The 25,517-nt window shown below is 39.0% G+C and overlaps 1 protein-coding gene across 11 annotated transcripts; it reads right to left on the bottom strand.

Moving 5' to 3' along the window:
* Positions 1-10,199: 10,199 nt before the first annotated feature.
* LOC107773401 (uncharacterized) lies at positions 10,200-25,474 on the bottom strand. Of its 11 annotated transcripts, none has more exons than XR_012706792.1 (10): positions 25,264-25,474; positions 24,014-24,161; positions 23,756-23,841; positions 23,402-23,473; positions 22,570-22,641; positions 22,334-22,477; positions 22,163-22,187; positions 21,985-22,064; positions 21,786-21,853; positions 10,200-10,383 (listed from the first exon to the last, which is right to left on the bottom strand). XR_012706792.1 is itself a non-coding variant. In XM_075248327.1 (8 exons), the coding sequence occupies exons 3-7, from the start codon at positions 23,827-23,829 to the stop codon at positions 22,166-22,168; spliced, it is 384 nt and encodes a 127-aa protein (XP_075104428.1). In that variant the 5' UTR covers positions 23,830-23,841; positions 24,014-24,161; positions 25,264-25,474; the 3' UTR covers positions 21,416-22,064; positions 22,163-22,165. The 11 variants fall into 11 exon arrangements, 2 of the variants coding, with proteins under 2 accessions (XP_075104428.1, XP_075104429.1); XR_012706793.1 differs by lacking the exon at positions 10,200-10,383 and adding an exon at positions 18,232-18,773 and having other exon boundaries at positions 21,794-21,853; XR_012706789.1 differs by lacking the exon at positions 10,200-10,383 and adding an exon at positions 18,235-18,773.
* Between the last annotated feature and the right edge of the window lie 43 nt (positions 25,475-25,517).

The following is a 25,517-nucleotide window of genomic DNA, read 5'->3' as shown; positions in this document are numbered from 1 at the left end:
ACCTCAAGTCTCCTCTGGGTAGCTGAAATCCGAGCAAGTCTATGGTACGCCGCTGGGAGCAATTCCGAAATCTGCACAAGAAGTGCAGAGTGTAGTATCAGTACAACCGACCCCATGTACTGGTAAGTGCCGAGCCTAACCTCGACGAAGTAGTGACAAGGTTAAGGCAAGTCACTTACATTAACAAGTCACTTATTTGATTTATGTGACATAATTTCCACTTGACGTTTAGTATACTAATTATTAAAATGCTTATTACATCCTTAATTTTCACAATGAATTGCTATTTGTCATCACTTATTTTTAATAAATCATAATTATTATATGCTTGTTGTCTTATAATTTCATATTAAATATTGCATTTATTGGAGTAATTTCTTTTATAAGAATTGGTAAATGAAAATATTGGAGGAGCGGGTTGCACGCCGCAACGGAAATGAAAGTGAATATATTGGAGGAGCGGGTTGCACGCTGCAACAGAATTGATTGGAATGAATATATTGGATGAGCGGGTTGCACGCCGCAACAGAATTGATTGAAAAGATATATTGGGATCGGGTTGCACGCCGCAACGGAAATTGATCGAAATTATAATTGGTTATAACTGCTGAGTTGGCTTCAACTATTAAAATGAGTTACCTGATTTATCTCTATTATTGTTGTTATTACTATTATAACGTACAGGTTAATGTAAGTGACTTGCCTTAACCTTATCACTACTTCGTCGAGGTTAGGCTCGGCACTTACCAGTACATGTGGTCGGTTGTACTGATACTACACTCTGCACTTCTTGTGCAGATTTCGGAGTTGCTCCCAGCGACGTACCATAGACTTGCTCGGATTTCAGCTACCCAGAGGAGACTTGAGGTATAACTGCATAGCGTTCGCAGTTCTGAAGTCCCCGTCTACTCTATTTTAGCTGTATGTTTGCTTTCAGATAGCTTTATTTTATTTAGACCTTTATTTGTATCATTCTAGTAGCTCGTGCACTTGTGACTCCAGTTCTTGGATGGTATTTAGACATTGCTATTATTATGGATTATTCACTTGATTTCAGACTTGATTTTAGCATTTGTTTCTTTGTTATTAATTAATTTAAAATAGTTTTAAAATGGCTAATATTATTCTAATGTTGGCTTGCCTAGCAAGTGAAATGTTAGGCGTCATCACGGCCTCAAAGGTGGGAATTTCGGGTCCTGACACAACAGATCCTAAAAAGATACTGGCAGTTCAAAATTGGCATGTTCCTACTACGCTCAAGCAGTTGAGAGGCTTCTTGGGCTTAGCCGGGTATTATAGAAGATTAATTCAGAGGTATGGATTATTGAGCAAACCCTTGACTGATTTATTGAAGAAAGATAGTTTCAAATAGACTGAAGCAGCTACTCAAGCATTTGAAACACTAAAATCAGTCCTAACTTCAGCACCTGTATTGGCTATGTCAAACTTTGCTCTTCCATTTGTAGTGGAAACCGATGCATGTGATGTTGGTATAGGAGTTATGTTGATGCAACAGGTACAACATATTGCTTATCTTAGCAAGGGATTGTTAATTAAACATCAGTCACTCTCAGTTTATGATAAGGAGTTACTGGCGTTGGTGATGGTTGTCACTAGATGGGGTCAGTATTTGGTAGGGAGGCATTTCATAGTTAGAACATATCAGAAGGCTTTGAAGTATTTGCTTGAATAATAATTGTATACTGGATCTCAGCTTAAATGGATTACCAAACTATTATAGTTTGATTTTGAAATCGAATACAAAAGAGGTAAGGAGAATAAGGCTGCAGATACATTATCAAGGATGCCTGCAATTGAATTGGCTGCTCTGACATTGTCCACTGTTAGAACTAACTTACTACAATCAATCATGGATAGCTGGGAGGGGGATACTACCATTCAGACGATCATACATCAGTTACAAAACCAAAGTGGAGAACAGAAGGGGTACAGTTTTGTTAATCAGCAACTAAGAAGAAAAAGGGTATTGGTCGTAGGGGCCAATGCTGAATTGAGAAGTGAAATCCTAAAAATGTGGCATTCTTCCCCTCAAGGAGGACATTCTGGGATTGATAATACTTATACGAGGGTATCTTCCATCTTTTACTAGAAGAAGTTGAAGGAAGATGTTGTCACTTTTGTCAAACAGTGTGACATCTGCCAAAGAAGCAAGTATGATACCTCTGCTTACCCTGGGTTACTTCAACCCCTCGAAATATCCGCAACCGCTTGGAGTAGCATTAGCATGGACTTCATTGAAGGCCTTCCAAAATCGAAGGGGCGATCAGTTATTTGGGTTGTAGTCGATAGACTGGCCAAATATGCCCCTTTCGTTGCCCTATCTCATCCTTACACCGCTAGTGAGCTTGCTAAGTTGTTCATGGAATACATCTACAAGTTACATGGGATGCCATCAGACATTTTCAGTGATCGAGATCCTATATTCACTAGCAAACTACGGCAAGAGCTCTTTTCAATCCAAGGAGTTACCTTGAGCACTTCAATTGCTTACCACCCTTAGTCCGATGGACAAACTGAGGTACTGAATAGATGTTTGGAGACGTATCTCAGATGTTTTTGTTCAGAGACACCTGCAGACTGGTTCAATTATCTAATCTTTGCGGAGTGGTAGTATAACACTACTTTCCATTCTTCTATCCATTGCACACCTTATGAGGCCCTATATGGACAACCTCCTCCTATCTATTTATCATATGTATCTGGAGATTCTGAGATTGAGGAGGTGGACAGGAATCTAGTAACTAGGGAATTCAAATTGCAGTTGCTCAAATATCATTTTGTGAGGTCTCAACAAAGGATGATTTCTCAGGCCAATAAACACAGATCTGATAGACAATTCAACATTGGAGATTGGGTGTTCTTGAAGATGAAGCCTTACAGGCAGATCACGATGTCTACGCACCACTTCAATGAGTAGTCTTACAAATACTATGGTCCATATTTGATCACAGACAGAGTAGGTTCAGTTGCATACAAGCTCGCTCTTCCTCCTGAGCTATTGATTCATTCCACCTTTCATGTGTCCTTGTTAAAATCTTGTTATGACATTCCTAAGCAGGTTAACCACCCCCTATACTAGACATCTCTAATCCCTATTGTCCAAAACCTATAAAAATCCCAAAGCGTAGAATGGTTCAAAAAGGTAACAAAGCTATCACACAGTGGTTGATGCAATGGGAACAAGTTCCTGAAGAGCAGGCAACCTAGAAAGATGTTGTTGTCGTGAAGACTAGATTTCCTACATTTCTTCCTTGAGGTCAAGGAAGCTTTCAAATGAGGGAGTAATGATCCAATTTTGAGAGGTCCCAAGCTGTACCAGGCAGTACCTTAGGCTTATAGAAGAGTACTAAGTTTGTTAGAAATTAGTTATTACAAATAAGAGTGGAATTGCAGTTTAGTCCTTTATCTTTATTAATAGTGTTTCTTATTTGTTTCCTAGTCCCTCTTTTGTTTTTCAATATGTCAGTTGTACTTGTCATTTGGAAGAATCATGAATGAAGAGTTATTCCGTTTTCCTCTCTAATTATAATGGAATAACTCTTCATTCATGATTCCTCTCTAACTTCCCGTTTTCCTCTCTAACTTCCCGTCTGTCCCGTCCGTCCTACTTGTTTTTTTAATTTTTTTTTTGAAATATAGTCGTTGGGCAACGGCCACAATTGCAAATATAATCGTTCCCAATGGCAAAAAACGTCCATATTTGTCCCCCCCCCCAAATTTTTAATATAACCCCTAAGTTTATTAAATTATACTTTGGTCCTATTTTGTTACTATAAATACCCCCATCCTTCTTTATTTTTTTTCATAAAAAATTAATATTTTCTCTCAAATCTCTTATATTCTATCTATATTTTTGGAGCAATTTTCAAGCTTCAAATTAATTCGTTAAATATTTGGAGCAATATTTTGGGTAATTTTTTCAAGTTTCAATATTTAATCACGGTGCACTCGTTCCATGTCCAAATTTTAATATATAATTTTTGCTTATCATGATAGTGCTTAATTTTGGTGTTTACTTTACGTGTTCTATTTTCGTATTTCATTTGTGTGTTTAATTTTTGTGTTAACTTTTTAAATTTAATTTCGTATTTAAATTATGGCACCTAAAAATATATTTGGCGTATTTAAAAAAAGTAGTAAAAAAAGTAGTAAAGGTGAAAGTAGTAGTAATCCTAATCCTAGTTCTAATCCTAATCCTAATCCTAGTTCTAATCCTAATCCTAATCCTAGTTCTAATCCTAATCCTTCTCCTAAAATTAGAAAACATATAGATAAAATGACTCATGTTGATGAAACTCCATTTTCCCAACCCCCGCATGTTATAATATTAATTTCGAAGAACAATTAGATCATGAAACTTTACAAAGACAATTTGGCAATGATATTTTTATTGAGGACGAAGAAAATGAGGAAGAAGAATTAGATGAAACACCCACTAGTCCCGTAACACAAACTCTAACTCAGAGTCAATCTCGGTCTGGAGCTTTACCCCCTTGTACTTCCTGTAAGGGGTAAGCCTAAGGGTGAACGTCCCAAAACATCACTTGTATGAAAAAATTTTAAACATGATAAAGTCAATGAACGTGCTATATGTGAAAAATGTAAGCAACGATTTGTGTACACCAAAAGTGGTGGGACAGGGGTTTAACTAGGCATTTAGTTAAGGAGCACAAATCTTTATGGATACAAGCTAAAATAGAAGCCAGAAAAATACTCGATCCTAGCACCGGTGCTGGCACTCCTAGTGAATCTGGCGGGGGTTCTAATTTTTTACAACAGCAGCTTGACCCTGCTTCTGGTGCTATTTTACGCCCCTATAACAAAGATAGAGATGGTGAGAACTTAGCAAAAATGGTGACTGTCTGTGGCTTACCTTTTACTTTTCCTTATCACCGTGCTTTATAGATAAGTTACAACGATGCTATATAGGAGCTTACAAATATTAGTATGATAATTTGTAATTGGCTACTAAGAGGCCTAGTTCAAACAAAACCCTTCTTAGAAGGTGGTTGCGTAGATTTGGTGCTCTTCAAAAGAATTATATTTGTATGCGAGATTTGAAAGTTCTATTAATAAAATAAAAGGCTCTAAGCGTTGAATTTTTTTATGAATTGTCTTACACTCTTACTTAGTTACTTAATGGCTTGAAATTATATTAAATAAATTATAACTCTATTATAATTACTAGAAATATTTTATTACAAGTCTTTTGTTTTAATATTTTATAATTCTTTATTTAGTTTCCTAATTTCCGTTTTAACTTTTAAGTTTATTAAATAAGTCAAAAAACTAGCCGTTGCAAACTTTAAGAACTTAGTCATTGTCAAAAACTAGCTATTGCCAATCTTAATGCTTAAATAATTATTATTTTTTTTTAAAAACGGCCCACTTAAAGCCCGCGAAACCGTCCTGTCCCGTTTGTTAGCGGGTTCGTCCCGTTCTGTCACCGTCCCGACTAAATGTCGTCCCGTCCCGTTAATTTTGTCCCGTCCCGTTAGACAGCCATACCTTAGAGTCTGCTGCCTGTTACGTGACTAAAGTTTCCTATGATCCATCAGAAAATGAAAAAACGCCTGAAAAAAGCAAATTCCTGTCACATTGCATTACATAATGTGATCCATAAATACAAGTCAAAGAAAGATTTTGCAGATCAAAACCTGTCGCAAGTAGCTTGGCTAGGGAGCACAAAACTTAAAGTCTGTTCTGCAATATGTTTAGTCCTATCAGCGTGTCATTGCGAGTAGGTCAATGAAACGAGAGACCCGTGTGTAATTGAGACCAACCCTAATAACTAAATAAGCGAGAAAGAAAGCTGATTGCAGGTGGCACTATAAGCTAGACCAACCACAATTTTGGACTACGCTTATTTGCACAGAAAAATATAACCTACATTCAGCTGGAAACTAAAGAATAGGGACAAATGAATTTTGTTTCTTTCAATGAGGTAATTACTCTAGGCTGATCATGACTAAATAATTGGCATAGCGCTCTAAAACAGGAACTCTGAATCTGAAAGTTCTAGAACTTCGTGCACACCTATTGGATTTACACCATGCCGGAACGCATTGCCTTCAATGTACCTGTAACATAATTTAATATCAGTATCTGCATGGTACCCAGAAAGTTTAGTTGCTTATAGTTACAACTTACATTTCTTTCAAGATAGGGTGTATGAAGAGTAAAGAGATTATATATAACCACTTAAAATGGACAAGGAACAAACTTGAATAACTTTGATTTGGTCGATTCAAGTATGGACTCCTACATAGTGAGCTTTGAGTACTAGAAGGAATATATGTTGATAGACTAACATGCTCATTTCTTGGCAGGCCTACGACCATCATGTGAAAGAAACAAGTACTATAAATGACGAGCTTATTTCCCAAATATATTTGGGTTAAGCTTCATATCGCGACAGAGTCTTCACTGCTCAAAGCATACCCTTTTCGATCCATCTTTCTTTTGGTGGTTGGGGGAAGAGGACTGGGGAGAAGAGCCAGACATAAACTGACATTTTTTTCTTTGATTACCGAGAAATCCATTTGGAGCCGACTCTTTGGGCCAACCATAGCCTTCGAAACTCGGGAATGATGGGCCCTCTCCTCTACCGTTCTCCACTTAAATACCAGAGTTAGTTCGCTTGGCGCAGGGCTCGAACCTGTGACCTAAGACACAAGTCTCTCAATTGTGTAACCATCTGGCCCTAGAGCCTTATCTGGATAGCATGCTTTAATAGTAGAAAGGACCTCCTCCTCCTCAAAAGGAATTTCCAACTATGCTTTGTCTTCTTTTGATATGCTTTAATAGTCTTGATGATCTAGAAAGAATATCAGAAGAAGACAAAGCATGGTTGGAAATTCCTTTTGAGGAGGAGGAGGTCCTTTCTACTATTAAAGCATGCTATCGAGATAAGCCTCCAGGGCCAGATGGTTACACAATGGCATTTTTCCAGAAAGCATGGTTGATCATTAAAGAAGAGGTGATGGCTACCCCGAATTTCTTTCATCATAACTGTCACATGGTGAAGTCTTGCAATGCCTCTTTTATAGCCTTAGTTCTGGAAAAAAAAGGGAGTCATTGAACTCAAGGACCATAGACCAACCAGTCTGATTGGTAGTGTTTACAAAATAGCAGCCAAACTACTTGCAGAAAGGCTCAAGAAAGTGGTCGGTGGTCTAGTTTCTGGACATTAGAATGCCTTTATAAAAGGCAGACAAATCACTGATGCAGCCCTCATTGCAAATGAAGTATTAGATTGGCAATTGAAGAATGGAAATCCTGGTATTTTATGCAAGCTAGCTGTAGAAAAAGCCTTTGATAAGGTGAATTGGGCATATCTTCTAACCGTGCTTAGGAAGATGGACTTTGGTGACAGGTGGATTAAATGGATAAAGTTTTGCATTACCACTGTTAAATTCTCAGTACTTGTCAACAGAGGGCCAGTGGAATTCTTTTCCCCTCATAAAGGTCTTAGACAAGGGGACCCTCTCTCTTCTTTCCTTTTTATTCTGGCCATGGAGAGACTTAGCAAGATATTGGACAAAGCGAAGCAGCTCCAATGGATTAGTGGCTTTCAAGTGGGGCTTAACTCTGGGCCATCTCTCTCAGTATCTCATTTGCTTTATGCAGATGATACTCTGATCTTCTGTGGGGCTGAAAGATCCCAAGTCCTATACTTAACCTAACTTTGAATCTGTTTGAAGCTATTTCAGGTTAGCACATTAACATGGCAAAAACACTATCTACCCTGTAAATGAAGTCAACAATCTGGAGGAACTAGCTGGAATTCTATGTTGTGGTACTGCTGCATTACCTACTATATACCTTGGTCTACCTCTTGGAGCAAAACATAACTCAATTGAGGTGTGGAATGGAGTCATTGAAAATTTTAAAAAGAAGTTAGCTTCATGGCAAAAACAGTATCTTTCAATGGGAGGAAGGCAGACATTTATCAACAGTGTGCTAGATAGCATCCCAACATACCTGATGTCCCTCATACCAATCCCCAACAAAATTGTAAAGCAGCTTGACAAGATCAGAAGAACATTTCTATGGGAAGGAGACAGCAAAGCTCATAAATTTCATCTAGCTAAGTAGTCAAAGGTCACCATGCCAAAGTATTTGGGTGGCCTAGGCATCAAAGATCTTTCCATCCACAACAAATGCATGCTGATGAAATGGCTATAGAGATTCAATCAAGAGGAGAATTCACTATGAAAAGAGGTGGTCAGGGCCAAGCATGGGTCCAAGAATCATTGGTGTACTAAGTTGTCCAGAAGTCCATAGTCCATATGGGGTCAGTCCATGGAAGAACATTAGGAAGCTCTGGAGTGAATTTTCCCGGAACTCCTATTTTAAATTGGGCAATGGCAATCACATAAAGTTCTGGAAAGATAAATGGTTAGGATCCATCCTAATGTTTGACTTTCCTAGCCTCTATCGGATAGCTCAGAATCAAGATTCCACTATTTCTCAAAATTGGCAAGACAATAGTTGGCACATTCTTTTCAGGAGGGATATGCAAGACTAGGAGCTTCCACAACTTCTAAATCTGCTGGCAAAATTGGAAGGCCTCTCAAAGAAAATACTTTTGACAGTATAAGGTGGGGAAGTTCCAAGGATGGCTTTTACACCATGAAAGCAGGCTACACTCACTTTTGCTCCACCAATGAAATCATTGATAGATGGCCTTGGAAATACATTTGGAAGACCAAGCTACCTACAAAAATCTCTTGTTTCAGTTGGATAGCCCTAAATGAAGCATGCCTAACCCAGGACAATCTCAGCAGAAGAAGTTTTCAATTGGCAACAGATGTTATATGTGTTTGCAGCAGCCAGAATCTAACAAGCATCTCTTTCTTCACTGCCTAGTTGCAGCAGATATTTGGTGTATATTCTTTGCCATCTTTGGTTTAAGCTGGGTCATGCCTCAGAACATTAAGGATGCCTATGAAAGCTGGTCTTCATGGAAAGTTGATAAATCCATCAGTAAAGTCTGGCAGATGATCCCTTCTTGTATTTTGGGGGGAGTTTGGACAGAAAGGAATCGCAGATGTTTTGATGGGATATCAACTCCAACATACGCACTTAAGACTAGATGTCTTTTATGGTTATATAGTTGGCAGAACTTAGCTCCTGTCAATTGTCCTATTAATCTTTTGGACTTCGTCAGCTCCTTAGCTTTAGCCTAGTTTTTGTCTGTAGAGCTGACTATGTCTTTATGTATCTCTCTCTTTTGTACTTCTTGCATCTTCTCGATGCCTTTAATGCAATTCTCTTACTTCATCAAAAAAAAAAAGACACAAGTCTCTCAACCTTTGCCAGTTGGAGGCACCTAAACTGACATTTAAACCTATGTTTGGAGTTGTTAGTTGCAATAACATGCTATTGCCTAGGACAATGCATCTTCAATATTACAATGTATAGCCCTTGGAAAGGTCCAGAACAGAGGGCTGCTAAATAACTTGGAGACAAGCTTAAATGTGGGAGGGAGTTGACCATTCATCTGCAACATCATAGTGTATAGCCCAGGTAAGGTTGTGTTGCACGGCACTTTAATGGCAACTACAAATGGTCATTGTACCATGCCTGACCCTATGTAAGACACTGCAGTTGCAGACTAGATGTGCTCTAGTGCAACATGACAGATGTTGGATAGATACATGTTTGACACAAGTAAAGTGTGTCTTAACTTCTTTGATTCTTTCACTACCTAAATACAGATCATTCACATTTCCTAGGACAGTCCAGTTGTCCAAAAGGTAACTAGTAAACTTGGGGATGGAGGGAGATTTAAGCATTCATATATTAAGAGGGATTTAGGGGGTGGAGGGGATGTAACTTTTCAGGCAGCATGTGGGCTTTAAATTTTTATTAATGCAGGTATATTCATCGAACATGTTTCTTGATAAAATATCTATATGTGCATGTACATCTAATAGACACTCTAGTGTATAGTGTCACGACCCGAAATTCACACTTTCGGACCGTGATGGCGCCTAATATTTCACTTGCTAGGCAAGCCAACATTAAAATAATATTAGCCATTTTTAAATAATTTTTAAATTTATTAATAATAAAGAAACAAAATGCGGAAGTAAGGTATGAAATATAGTGAATAATCCATAAAAATAACGGCGTCTAAATACCATCCCATAATTGGTGTCACAAGTGCACGAGCTTCTAGAATAATAAAAATAAAGGTCTGAATAAAATAAAGCTGTCTGGAAATAAACACACAGCTAAGGTACAGTAGACGGGGACTTCAGAACTGCGAACGCCGTGCAGTTATACCTCAAGTCTCCTCTGAGTAGCTGAAATCCGAGCAAGTCTATGGTACGCCGCTGGGACCAACTCCGAAATCTGCACAAGAAGTGCAGAGTGTAGTATCAGTACAACCGACCCCATGTACTGGTAAGTGCTGAGCCTAACCTCGACGAAGTAGTGACGAGGCTAAGGCGGTTCACTTACATTAACCTGTACGCAATATTAGTAACAACATCAATAATAGAAATAAATCAGGTAACTCATTTATAATGGTTGAAGCCAACTCAGCAGTTATAACCAATTATCATTTCCATAAATTCTGTTGCAGCGTGCAACCCGCTCTCACAATATATTCACATTCAATTCTGTTGCAGCGTGCAACCCGCTCTCCCAATATTTTCCTTTTAATCAAGTATGTCATATATTTATTTCAATCAAGTATATATATAGACTTTTAAATAAGTTTGTTGCGGCGTGCAATCCGATCCCCCAATATTGACTTTTCAATAAGTCTATTGCGTCGTGCAACCCGATCCTCCAATATTAACTTTTAAACAAGTCTGTTGCGGCGTGCAACCCGATCCTCCAATATACACTTTTAAACAAGTCTGTTGCGGCGTGCAACCCGATCCTCCAATATATTCATTTCAATCAACTCTGTTGCGGTGCGCAACCCGCTCCTCCAATATATTCATTTACCAATTCTTATAGAATAGATTGCCCCAATAAATGTAACAATTAATATAAAATTTTAAAACAACAAGCATTCAATAGTTATGATTTAATTATGAAACAAACAATGACAATTAGCAATTTATTATGAAAATCGGGGAGAAAATAGACAGTTTAATATTTAATATGCTAAATGTCAAGTAGCAATTAATACACATAAATCAAATAGCATGTAACAATTATTGCAGGAATTCAAGAATTAATATTTGTGAAGGAATAGGAAAGAAATAATTATTATAATAATTAATTCGTGTCTTAGAACAATTTATGATTTTCAAATAATTATGCAAATAATTAATTTGACGACGTATAGACACTCGTCACCTCGCCTATACATCGTTCACATGCATTTCACGTAACAAATAATTTAAGGGTTCTATTCCCTCAAGTCAAGGTTAACCACGACACTTACCTCGCTATGCAAATTCCAATAAATTACTCGACCACAGCTTTTTCTTTTAAATTTGTCTCCAAAAGCTTCAAATCTATTCGCAAATAATTCGATATACTCAATACAAATCGTAAGATTTAATTCCATATGAATTTACTAATTTTTCGGATAAAAATCTAAAATTTACTTTAAAAATTGACAGTGGGGCCCACATATCAAATCTCGAAAAAAATTTCGAAATCCGAACACCCATTCCGAGACGAGTCCAACCATACAAAAATTATCAAATTCCGACATCGGATTGACCTTCGAATCTTCGTTTTACATTTTTGGAAGGTTTTGTAAAAATCTGATTTTTCTTCCATAAATTCATGGATTCATGATGTAAATGAGTATGGAATCATGAAATATAATCAATATAGGATAAGGAACACTTACCCCAATTTTTTCCCGTGAAAATCGCCCAAGCATCGCCTTAATCGAGCTCCCCAAATTCAAAAATAAGTAAAATGGCTAAACTCCCCGTTTTATGGGGTTTCTGGCGTTTTCGAGCGCCACAGGTAGCGTGGGGCGCTGCCTGTGGCGCACTTTCCAGAACACCAATAATTCCCAGCGCTAGGGCTAGCGCCCCACGCTACCCTGGGCACTGGCGGCTACGAAAAATCTTTCCCGACACGAAAATGGGCATAACTCTCTCATACGATGTCCGAATTCGATCATTTTTTTTGCTATGGCTCCAAAATTTCAATACGGATCTAATGCTTCCATCACAACTGAATTTGGAATTCATTTGCTTGATGGGATACCACTTATTCTTGAAGAAACGACGTCGAACGTTCTTGAAATGCCAAAATTAAATTCCGTTGACCACCCGAAATCCACCCGAGGCCCTCGGGATCTGAACCAAATATACCAACAAGTCCTAAAACATTATACGGACTTACTCGGGGTCTCATATCACGTCAAACGACGCTGAAATTACAATTCACACCTCGATTCGATCTTTTGAGTTTTCAAACTTTTCAATTTACAAATCTTGTGCCAAAACATGTTAAATGAATCCGGAATGACTTTAAATTTGGCACACAAGTCATAAATGACATAACGGAGCTATTTTAATTTTCCGAATCGGATTCCGACCCCGATATCAAAAAGTCAACCCCGTGGTCAAACTTGAAAATCTTTAGCCTTTAAATTGCTAGTTCCGTTAAATGGTCATAACTTAAGCTAGGGACCTCCAAATAAAATTCCGGGCATACGCCCAAGTCCCAAATCACGATACGGAGCTACCGAAACTGGCAAAACACTAATCCGGGTCTGTTTGCTAAAAATATTGACCAAAGTCAACTCACTTGAATTTTAAAGCTCTATTTCTCATTTTAATTCATATTTCACATAAAAACTTTCCAGAAAATTTTACGGAAAGCGCACGCAAGTCGAGGAAGGATAAATGGTGATTTTCGAGGTCTTAGAGCATAGAATTACTTATTAAATTTAAAGATGACATTTTGGGTCATCACATTCTCCACCTCTAAAACAAGCGTTCGTCCTCGAACGGAGTTAGAAAAAAAAATACCTGAGCTGGAGAAAAGGTGTGGATATTTACTCCGCATGTCCGACTCGGACTCCCAGGTAGATGCCTCTACCGACTGACCTCTCCATTGCACCCGAACTGAAGGATAACTCTTAGACCTCAATTGTCGAACCTGCCGAGCTAGAATAGCCACCGGCTCCTCCTCGTAAGTCAAATCTTTGTCCAATTGGACTGAGTTGAAATCTAACACATGGGACGGATCACCATGATATTTTCGGAACATAGACACATGGAACACCGGATGAACCGCTGATAAACTAGGTGGTAATGCAAGCCTGTAGGCTACTTCACCCACCCTTTCAAGAATTTCAAAGGGTCTGATATACCTAGGGCTCAACTTGCCCTTCTTTCCGAACCTCATTACACTTTTCATAGGTGAAACCCGAAGCAATATTCGTTCTCCAACCAAGAATGCAATATCACGAACTTTACGGTCGGCATAACTCTTTTGCCTAGACTGAGCTGTGCGAAGTCGATCCTGAATAATCTTGACCTTATCCAAGGCATCCTGTACCAAATCGATACCCAACAACCGAGCCTCTCCCGGTTCAAACCAACCAACTGGCGATCGGCATCGCCTTCCGTATAATGCCTCATATGGAGCTATCTGAATGCTCTACTGGTAGCTATTATTATAAGCAAACTCCGGAAGTGGCAAGAAATGATCCCAAGAACCTCCAAAATCTATAACACAAGCGCGAAGCATATCTTCCAATATATGAATAGTGCGCTCTGACTGTCCGTCTGTCTGTGGATGAAATGTTGTACTCAACTCCACCCGCGTGCCTAACTCACGATGTATAGCCCTCCAAAAATATGAGGTAAACTGCGTACCTCAATCTAAAATAATAGACACGGGCACACCGTGAAGGTGGACAATCTAACCAATGTAAATTTCAGCTAACCTCTCTGAAGAATAAGTAACTGCCACTGGAATGAAATGGGCTCACTTGGTCAACCTGTCCACAATGACCCAAACTGCGTCAAATTTTCTCCGAGTCCGTGGGAGCCCAACAACAAAATCCATTGTGATATGCTCCCACTTCCACTCAGGAATTTCTAACTTCTGAAACAAACCATCAGGTCTCTGATGCTCGTACTTAACTTACTGACAATTCAGACACCAAGTTACATGTGCAACTATATCCTTTTTCATTCTCCTCCACCAATAATGTTGCCGCAAATCTTGATACATTTTTGCGGCACCTGGATGAATAGAATACCTGGAACTGTGTGCCTCTTCAAGAATTAATTCACGAAGCCCATCCACATTAGGCACACAAATACAGCTCTGCATTCGCAGAATTCCATCTTCCCCCATAGTAACCTGTTTGGCATCATCGTGCCGCATCGTGTCCTTAAGGACAAGTAAGTGAGGATCATCATACTGCCTCTCTCTGATGCGCTCATATAAAGAAGACCGAGCGACTGTACAAGCTAGAACCCGACTGGGTTCTGAAACATCTAACCTTACGAACTGATTAGCCAAAGTCTGAACATCTGCAGCTAATGGCCTCTCACCAACCGGAATATACGCAAGACTGCCCATACTCACAGTCTTTCTACTCGAAGCATCGGCCACCACATTGGCCTTTCCGGGGTGATACAAAATGGTGATATCATAGTCTTTCAACAACTCCATCCATCTTCTTTGCCTCAAATTAAGATCATTTTGTTTGAACAGGTACTGAAGGCTGCGATGATCAGTAAATACTTCACACGAGACACCATAGAGGTAATGCCTCCAAATTTTCAGCGCATGGACAATGGCTGCCAATTCTAAGTCATGAACATGATAATTCTTCTCGTGAACTTTCAACTGCCGCGACGCATATGCAATTACCTTGCCATCTTGCATTAATACTGCACCAAGCCCAATGTGAGATGCGTCACAATATACCGTATACGATCCTGAACCTGTGGGTAATACCAATACTGGCGCCGTAGTCAAAGCAGTCTTGAGCTTCTAAAAGCTCAACTCACACTCGTCTGACCATCTGAATGGAACACCCTTCTGGGTTAGTCTGGTCAAGGTGCTTGCTATAGATGAAAACCCTTCACCGACGATAATAACCTGCCAAACCTAGAAAACTCCGGATCTCTGTAACCGAAGCAGGTCTAGGCCAATTCTGAATAGCCTCAATCTTCTTAGGATCCATCTTTATGCCTTCTGCCGATACAACATGTCCCAAAAAGGCAACTGAGTCTAACCAAAACTCACATTTTGAAAATTTGGCATATAACTGATTATTCTTCAAGGTGTGAAGCACACTTCGAAGATGCCGCTCATGCTCCTCTCGACTGCTGGAGTAAATCAAGATATCATCAATGAATACAACCACAAAAGAATCCAAATAAGGCTTGAACACCCGATTCATCAAATCCATAAATGTTGTTGGAGCATTTGTCAACCCAAATGATATCACTAGGAACTCGTAATGCCTATACCGAGTCCGAAAAGTTGTCTTAGAAATATCAGATGCCCTAATCTTCAACTGATGGTAACCAGATCTCAAATCAATTTTCGAAAATACCTTGGCACCCTGAAGCTGATCAAATAAGTCATCAATTCTTGGCAGTGGATATTTGTTTTTGATAGTTGGCCTTGTTCAACTGCCGATAATCTATACACATCCGCATCGAGCCATCTTTCTTCTTTACAAATAATACTGGTGCACCCCAGGGCGAGACACTGGGTCTAATGAATCCCTGATCAAGCAAGGCTTGTAACTGCTCTTTCAATTATTTCAACTCTGGCGGGGCCATACGGTATGGTGGAATAGAAATGGGCTGAGTGCCCGGAGCCAAATCAATACAGATGTCAATATCTCTGTCGGGTGGCATCCCCGGCAGATCTGCAGAAAATACTTCCGAAAATTCACGAACAACTGGTACTGAGTCCATAGAAGGGACATCCGTACTGGGATCGCGAATATAAGCCAAATAGGCTAGACACCCTTTCTCTACCATACGCTGAGCTTTCATATAAGAAATAACCCTGCTGGCAGAATGGCCAGGAGTTCCTTTCCACTCTAATCGAGGTAACCCCGGCATAGCTAGGGTCACTGTCTTGGCATGACAGTCCAATATAGCATGATAAGGAGACAGCCAATCCATACCCAAGATGACATCAAAATCTACCATATCAAGACGTAGAAGATCCACACTAGTTTCAATATTACCAATAGTAACCACACACGAACGATAGACATGATTTACTACCACAGAGTCTCCCACCGGTGTAGATACACACACAGAAGCACTCAGAGAATTACAAGGCACAACCAAATATGAAGCAAAATAGGAGGACACATAGGAATAAGTAGATCCTGGATCAAATAAAACTGAAGCATCTCTATGGCAAACTGGAATAATACATGTGATCATAGCATCAGATGACTCGGCCTCAGGCCTAGCTGGAAAAGCATAAAATCGGGGCTGGGCCCCACCACTCTGAACTGCATCTCTGGGACGGCCTCTAACTGGCTGGCCTCCACCTCTAACGGTCTGACCTCCACCTCTAATGGCCTGACCTCCACCTCTAACTGCCTGACCCCTACCTCTAGCTGGCTGAACAGGCGGTGAAGCAACCGGTGCCGGTATGATGGCACGAAAATCTTGCTGAGATCTATTACTCGCCAATCTAGGGCAATACCTCCTGATGTGACCAATGTTCCCACAATCATAACACCCATCCTGATGCTGTGGCTGCTGAAGCTGAAGCTGACCCAGATGGGCCGGATAACCACTGTAGTAACTCTGGAGTGGTGGTGCACTGATAGGAGCTGAATGTGCACTGAATACTGGCTGCCCAGAGTAAGGCATAATAGGACCGTTACTCCCTGAAGCACCGGGAGATACATGAAGTGCTGAATGAAACAGTCTGGGAAGATGACCCCTACCAAAATTACCCCTGCCTCCAGACGAGGCACCACTGTAACCACCGAACTGACGAGGCCTCTTATCGGACCTTTGCCCTCTTTCCTGTGCAAGAACCATCTCGATCCTCCTTGCGACATTAGCATCCGCCTGAAAAGATATCTCACTTCCGGTCTCCTTGGCCATCTGAAGTCTGATAGGGTGAGTGAGTCCCCCAATGAACCTCCTCATTCTCTCTCCCTTCGTAGGTAGTAAAAGGAGAGCATGACGGGCCAAATCCACAAAACGGGACTCATACTGAGTAACAGTCATACTGCCCTGCTGTAGACGCTCAAATTGCTTGCGGAATTCCTCTCTCAGTGTGATAGGGAGAAACTTCTCCAGAAATAGCTGAGAGAACTACTCACAGGTAAGTGTATGTGATCCGACTGGTCGGGTCAATGTATAATCTCTCCACCACCTCTTGGCGGAACCCGTCATCTGGAATACGGCAAAATCAACTCCATTGGTCTCAACTATACCTATGTTTTGCAGCACCTCGTGGCAGCGTTCAAGATAATCCTATGGGTCCTCAGAAGGTGTACCACTGAAGTGAACTGGAAAGAGCTTAGTAAACTTATCCAGTCTCAATAAGGCCTCAAAAGACATGGCGGGCCTATCACCGGTCTGTGCCGCAATAACTGGCTGAACTACCCCAACTGGCGGGGCTGCTGGAGCCTGATTCTGGGGAGCCATCTGCTCCGGGGCGGGAGTAGTGGCAGTTTGTGCTCCTCCCCCGGCCTGTGAGACGGCTGGTGCCACTGGAAATGTACCATTCTGAGCCACACCCTCCATAAGACTCACCAATCAGACTACAGCGTCTTGAAGCACTGGAGTGGCTATGAATCCTTCCGAGACCTGAACTGGTCCAACTGGTACATTCTGAACTGGGACCTCCTCCTGAAGGTCTACCTGAGGTTCTTCAACAGGTGCAGTTGCTCGAGCTCTGGGCTGAGCTCTACCTCGGCCTCTGCCTCGGCCTCTCCTCGGCCTCTAGCACGACCTCGGCCTCTCCTCGGCCTCTAGCACGACCTCGGCCTCTAGCACGACCTCGGCCTCGACCTCTACCCCTGGCCATAGTTGCCACCGGGGGTTCTGGTCCCTGTCCATCGGTAGAGGTATTACGCGTTTTCACCATCTGCGAGTGAATAAGAGTAGAATGATTCAATCATCGATGATAGAATAAAATCGCACGACAGAATAAGAAAGAAGTGATATTGTTCCTAAACTTCATAGTCTCTGAGAGATAAGTACAGACGTCTCCGTACCGATCTTTCAGACTCTACTAAGCTTGCTCGTGAAACCTATGTAACCTAGTGCTCTGCTACAAACTGTCATGACCCAAAATTCCCACCTTCAGACCGTGATAACGCCTAACATTTTACTTGCTAGGCAAGCCAACGTTAAAATAATATTAGCCATTTTTAAACAATTTTTAAATTTATTAATAATAAAGAAACAAAATGCAGAAGTAAGGTCTGAAATATAGTGAATAATCCATAAAAATAACGGCGTCTGAATACCATCCCAGAATTGGTGTCACAAGTGCACGAGCTTCTAAAATAATAAAAATAAAGGTCTGAATAAAATAAAGCTGTCTGGAAATAAACACACAGCTAAGGTACAGTAGACGGGAACTTCAGAACTGCGAACGCCATGCAGTTATACTTCAAGTCTCCTCTGAGTAGCTGAAATCCGAGCAAATCTATGGTACGCCGCTGGGACCAACTCTGAAATCTGCACAAGAAGTGCAGAGTGTAGTACCAGTACAACCGACCCCATATACTGGTAAGTGCTGAGCCTAACCTCGACGAAGTAGTGACGAGGCTAAGGCGGTTCACTTACATTAACCTGTACGCAATATTAGTAACAACATCAATAATAGAAATAAATCAGGTAACTCATTTATAATGGTTGAAGCCAACTCAACAGTTATAACCAATTATCATTTTCATAAATTATGTTGCAGCGTGCAACCCGCTCTCACAATATATTCACATTCAATTCTGTTGCAGCGTGCAATCTGCTCTCCCAATATTTTTCTTTTAATCAAGTATGTCATATATTTATTTCAATCAAGTATATATATAGACTTTTAAATAAGTCTGTTGCGGCGTACAATCCGATCCCCCAATATTGACTTTTCAATAAGTCTATTGCGCCGTGCAACCCGATCCTCCAATATTAACTTTTAAACAAGTCTGTTGCGGCGTGCAACCCGATCCTCCAATATGAACTTTTAAACAAGTCTGTTGCGGCGTGCAACCCGATCCTCCAATATGGACTTTTAAACAAGTCTATTGCGCCGTGCAACCCGATCCTCCAATATGAACTTTTAAACAAGTCTGTTGCGGCGTGCAACCCGATCCTCCAATATGGACTTTTAAACAAGTCTGTTGCGGCGTGCAACCCGATCCTCCAATATATTCATTTCAATCAACTCTGTTGCGGCGCGCAACCCGCTCCTCCAATATATTCATTTATCAATTCTTATAGAATAAATTACCCCAATAAATGCAACAATTAATATAAATTTTTAAAACAACAAGCATTCAATAGTTATGATTTAATTATGAAACAAACAATGACAATTAGCAATTTATTATGAAAATCGGGGAGAAAATAGACAGTTTAATATTTAATATGCTAAATGTCAAGTAGCAATTAATACACATAAATCAAATAGCATGTAACAATTATTGCAGGAATTAAAGAATTAATATTTGTGAAGGAATAGGAAAGAAATAATTATTATAACAATTAATTCGTGTCTTAGAACAATTTATGATTTTCAAATAATTAATTTGACGACATATAGACACTCGTCACCTCGCCTATACGCCGTTCACATGCATTTCACATAACAAATAATTTAAGGGTTCTATTCCCTCAAGTCAAGGTTAACCACGACACTTACCGCGCTATGCAAATTCCAATAAATTACTCGACCACAGCTTTTCCTTTTAAATTTGTCTCCAAAAGCTTCAAATCTATTCACAAATAATTCGATATACTCAATACAAATCGTAGGAATTAATTCCATATGAATTTACTAATTTTCCGGATAAAAATTCGAAATTCACTTTAAATATTGACAGTGGGGCCCACATCTTAAATCTCGAAAAAACTTATAAAATCCAAACACCCATTCCTAGACGAGTCCAACCATACAAAAATTATCAAATTCCGACATCGGATTGACCTTCGAAGCTTCGTTTTACATTTTTGGAAGGTTTTGTAAAAATCTGATTTTTCTTCCATAAATTCATGGATTCATGATGTAAATGAGTATGGAATCATGAAATATAATCAATATAGGATAAGGAACACTTACCCCAATTTTTTCCCGTGAAAATCGCCCAAACATCGCCTAAATCGAGCTCCCCAAACTCAAAAATGAGTAAAATGGCTAAACTCCCCGTTTTATGGGGTTTCTGGCGTTTTCGAGCGCCACAGGTAGCGTGGGGTGCTGCCTGTGGCGCACTTTCCAGAACACCAATAATTCTCAGCGCCAGGGCTAGCGCCCCACGCTACCCTGGGCACTGGCGGCTACGAAAAATCTTTCCCGACACGAAAATGGGCATAACTCTCTCATACTATGTCCGAATTTGACGATTCTTTTTGCTATGGCTCCAAAATTTCAATACGGATCTAATGATTCCATCAAAACTGAATTTGGAATTCATTTGCTTAATGGGATACCACTTATTCTTGAAGAAACGACGTCGAACGTTCTTGAAATGCCAAAATTAAATTCCGTTGACCACCCGAAATCCATCCGAGGTCCTCGGGATCTCAACCAAATATACCAACAAGTCCTAAAACATTATACGGACTTACTCGGGGTCTCATATCACGTCAAACGACGCTGAAATTACAATTCACACCTCGATTCGATCTTTTGAGTTTTCAAACTTTTCAATTTACAAATCTTGTGCCAAAACATGTTAAATGAATCCGGAATGACTTTAAATTTGGCACACAAGTCATAAATGACATAACGGAGCTATTTCAATTTTCCGAATCGGATTCCGACCCCGATATCAAAAAGTCAACCCTGTGGTCAAACTTGAAAATCTTTAGCCTTTAAATTGCTAGTTCCGTTAAATGGTTATAACTTAAGCTAGGGACCTCCAAATTAAATTCCGGGCATACGCCCAAGTCCCAAATCACGATACGGAGCTACCGGAACTGGCAAAACACTAATCCGGGTCTGTTTGCTAAAAATATTGACCAAAGTCAACTCACTTGAATTTTAAAGCTCTATTTCACATTTTAATTCATATTTCACATAAAAACTTTTCAGAAAATTTTACGGACTGTGCACGCAAGTCGAGGAAGGATAAATGGTGCTTTTCGAGGTCTTAGAGCATAGAATTACTTATTAAATTTAAAGATGACATTTTGAGTCATCACATATAGGCAACCCATAAAGTTGACAATAATTGAAGTAGAGGTACAAAATGTACCATGTGGCAAATGAGTCTTCTGTATTAGTCCTATGTTGTTGCTACATAGATCAAGAAAATCTTTAGTCGATAAGAAGTCCAACAACCAATGGTTTGTGTTATTCTGCATAAATTTAAACCTACTAGGATGTGAACATTCTTATGCTAAACCCTTTTCTGCTAGTTGTTACACATCAATAAATGGTAAGGAATAAAGTACAATAAGGTCGGACGAGCTAGCTCCATGTGCATCTAACAACAAGTATGCCGAAGTGTTCTTAAGCTAAAAAAAATCTTCATATCCTTAAGAAAGAATTTAAGAAAGACCCTTGATGGCATTCATGAAAGGAACTGTTGTAATGTCATAAGCAAAAGAGTTAAGAGAGTAGATAAAACTATAGAGAGGAAGACTAACAAGTTTACTTTGGAATATGAGCAATGCTAGCCGGTATAACTCCAGCCATCTTGTTGTAGGATAGGTATCTGTAATAACTAGAGATATCAAATCTGACACTAGTTGAAAGCTTAAGCATGATAATACTTGTAAATGCTGGATAGAGATAGTGGTTATTGACCAGAAATACACACTTAACATGAAGAAACATAGAACTTACAAGATCTTCAAGTTCGTCAAATTTGCAAGCTGTGCTGGAATGCCACCAGTAAGATAATTATTATTTAAGTAACTGCAAGTCTAAGTGGCAAGATGAGAAGTCCCTTTATTAGCACATCTTCGATCAAGTTAGCTGCAAGTTAAAGAGGCAAGATATTTTCAGGCAATAATCAACTTACAGGTTACGAAGGGCTGGAAAGCATCCTTCACGCGTATGAGTTCCCGAATAGTCCCAACCAAACAATTGTTACCAACATCCCAAGAATTGCATCAGATCACACTGTCAACCATGTTGGAGACAGGTTGGGTTGCTTAATTAAAATAAAGAAAGATAGAAGACACTATCTTACAGGTGCCGAAGATACTGCAAAGTGCCCAACTCAGGTGGAATTCGTCCAGCAAAATGATTTTCATGCAGATGGAGATAACGCAGCTCTGGGAGATTAGCAAGCTCCTTGGGGATTTCGCCTTTAATATTATTAAAACTCAGGTAGCTGAATAAGATCGAAGGGATTAATTATTAGTTATGACCCTAAACAGGTCAGGTCATAGATAGTAAAGACTGAAAAGGTATTGAAGTACTCACAAATGTGTTAGCTGCTTTAGTTCACCAATATCAGGAGGAATGACATCTTGCAGCTTATTCCACCTTATATTTCTGGAAGAGAAAATTCAAGAACAGGATGTAATCAACATGAATAGCAATATACACTTGGAAAGTACAAGGCTCCAAATAGTTTCACTAACCCAACAATATCACTAAAACAGAAGAAAAAAATAGCACAGGGCAAGAATCACATTCGTTAGTCAAAATCTTTAGTGCTAATAAATAACTATTACTCCGAAAGCATTGATCATGTTAATTAATTACCTAATAGTCGTTTATCTAAATACAATACAATACTTTTGATAATGCAAACCACATGAGCCTTTAAATGGTAATGCTATTGTTATACATTTTTTTCCTTTCCTTCCTATCCTTCAAATGATTAACCCCTAAAGGAGGTTGAATGACAGCAGCAAGTAAACCACAAGGTTCTGTAAGAAAAAGTAGACTTCTTACTTACTTGACAATTACGCACTTGATAATAGAAGAAAAGATACTTTTCCTTTTTCACATTAACGATTATATGTCTCCTCAATTATCAGACTACATATGATTTTGACCACCAAAAGATGCGCCTCAAATAGAAAAACTTCACTAGTTGAGGTCATTGCCCCAAGCGCAAGTATCTGATAAAGATTACGTTTGATCAGGTTGAGTTTTCATTTCTTGGCAAAATTGCTATGAATGTGGTCAGTTTGTATGATGTTGATCCAAATTTCAATAACACAGCATAGAGTCTAGACATAGTTATGATGCAAAAGAGCTACAAATTAGAGAGACATCACATGAACATTTAAAGAAAAGATGGTACAATATTTTCAGACGCTTCGAACGGCCAATTTGAGGAGGAAGTGGACCAGTCAGCTTGTTGTTATGCAGATCCCTGCCATATAAAAGGATAAAACACATTATGAATCTCTAAACCAAGAGCGAAATGATAGAACAATGCAAATGCAAAGTCCCCTAAAAGAACATAACAAAGCACTTGATAATTCTTTTTATTGGATTAACAAGTACAAACGACTGGAGAGCATACAATCACATACAGATTGGAAACTTAAAGAAAGTTTATCTGTTTGAATCAGATAAAAAGCTAGTTTAAGAAAAAAAATGGCTAAAGCTCATCAGGAATTAAATTCTGGTATAGAGCGAAGAAGAATCTTACAGCCGAGTAAGATCCAACAGATTAGTCACTGCAGTAGGAAATAGTCCAACAATGGAAACAGCATAAACTGCCATGCAAGTTTAATACTACAAAATTGTGAGGAGATGCGATAGTGATATTGGAATTTTGAAAATGACAACTATTAGATAGATATATATTATAGTACAGGTTGTTCGAACATAAAATAGAGAATGATTGGCAGATATTATATCCAAAAGCAAGAGAATGACTATTTAGAAACAAAGAGGCAACACTTACAGTTCAGTAACTACTCTATAATCACTCTGTGTGATAAATGTAACACCGGACCATGGGGGTAAATCACCATCTCCACAAGGATCATCGCCAACCCATGCATACACTACTCTCCATCCAAGAGATGACTAAATTTCATTCAAAGCTTTCACTACAATCATAAAAAAGAAACATACTTTTAGATTTTACATGAACCAACTTTTCTTTTCATAAATGAAGTGAATGACATGGATCAAATTGTTAAATTTAACATGCTTGAACAAAAACATTGAGTAATTTCACTTCGTCACGGAAAAAGTTACTCCGTATAACAAAGTTTACGTCAGAAGTACTAAAATTAAGTACTCCATTCATTCTAATTTACATGACATATTTCTACATTTGGAAACAGTTTAACTTTAAATTTCTCGTTTTACATTTAATGAGAAACTTTTGTAGCCACACAAATGTCATGACATGTTTACGACCACAAGTTATATTTGCTTTCTTAAACTCTATACTAAGTCAAACTACGTCGCGTAAATTGAAATGGATGGAGTAATTCATACTCTCTCTCTCTCTCTCTCCCTCCCTCTCCCAATTTATACGGCATTCCCAGGATGTTAACTTTTAAGATTTCAAATTCATAAAATTATTCAAATTATAAGCTTTAATGGAATGCTCTCTTCACATCGAACTAACTTTTCGACCATTCCTTTAACTTTTTACTACTATTAGTAGTATAAAGTAACAATCATAAATTAACATCTTAACAACAGTGTCAAGTCAAGTACTTTCATATAACTTTTGATAATCTGAAATGCCATGGTAAAATGGAAAAGAAGGAGTACAATATAAATATGGACACTACTACTAGCAAAATAGCATCGTGATTCGACATCATAACAAGAATTTAAGTTCTATGAACTGACAGTATAAAAAATATTTACAAAGTCAGGTCACTTAAAAAGATAATTGCAGGTGATCTTATTTTGAATAATGGTAAGTAACCTGCTATAATAATTCAAATTACCCAGTGTAAAATTATTATATGTCAGTGTATATAACTTAAATCCTTATAACAATAGCTATACTTTGACTAAATCGTCTAAATGCTAAACCTAGAAACTACTTAATAAAGTAAATTTGAAAACTTGATCAACTAATACGTAAAAAGCAGCATAAAATTTCAATAGACGGAATCATAATTACAGAAGCTAACTAAAAAACTGAAAAAGTAAATGAGGCGAGATGAGGGTGAAAAGGCGAAATACCGTCACGCTTGAAGGTTTTACAGTGAACGACGCCGTTTTTGATGTAAGGAGAGCACGAAGATCAAGAAAAACACTGAAGGTAAACGACAATGGCGCGCCATTTTAGTTAGATAATGTTAATCACACAAATTGTATAATTACACAACTTGACCGTCTCCAATTGGGGGATGGAGGGAGGGAGTGTGGGGCAAAGAATTGGTGGTAATTTAGCTATTGCAATTGCGAATTGTTATAAAAAAAAAAAACCATGAGTA

Source organism: Nicotiana tabacum, chromosome 24, assembly GCF_000715075.1.
Source record: "Nicotiana tabacum cultivar K326 chromosome 24, ASM71507v2, whole genome shotgun sequence".
Lineage (NCBI taxonomy): Eukaryota > Viridiplantae > Streptophyta > Magnoliopsida > Solanales > Solanaceae > Nicotiana > Nicotiana tabacum.
This window is presented reverse-complemented; position numbering and strand designations above follow the sequence as displayed.

What these genes read in the sequence shown, in the direction of transcription:
- LOC107773401 (XM_075248327.1), bottom strand. Translation starts at nt 23,829, where the DNA reads ATGGCAGTTTATGCTGTTTCCATTGTTGGACTATTTCCTACTGCAGTG. An exon ending in CTGTTGGATCTTACTCGGCT is followed by an intron (nt 23,474 to 23,755) that starts GTAAGATTCTTC and finishes TTTATATGGCAG; the next exon opens with GGATCTGCATAACAACAAGC. An exon ending in TTGCAGTATCTTCGGCACCT is followed by an intron (nt 22,188 to 22,333) that starts GTAAGATAGTGT and finishes ATACGCGTGAAG; the next exon opens with GATGCTTTCCAGCCCTTCGT.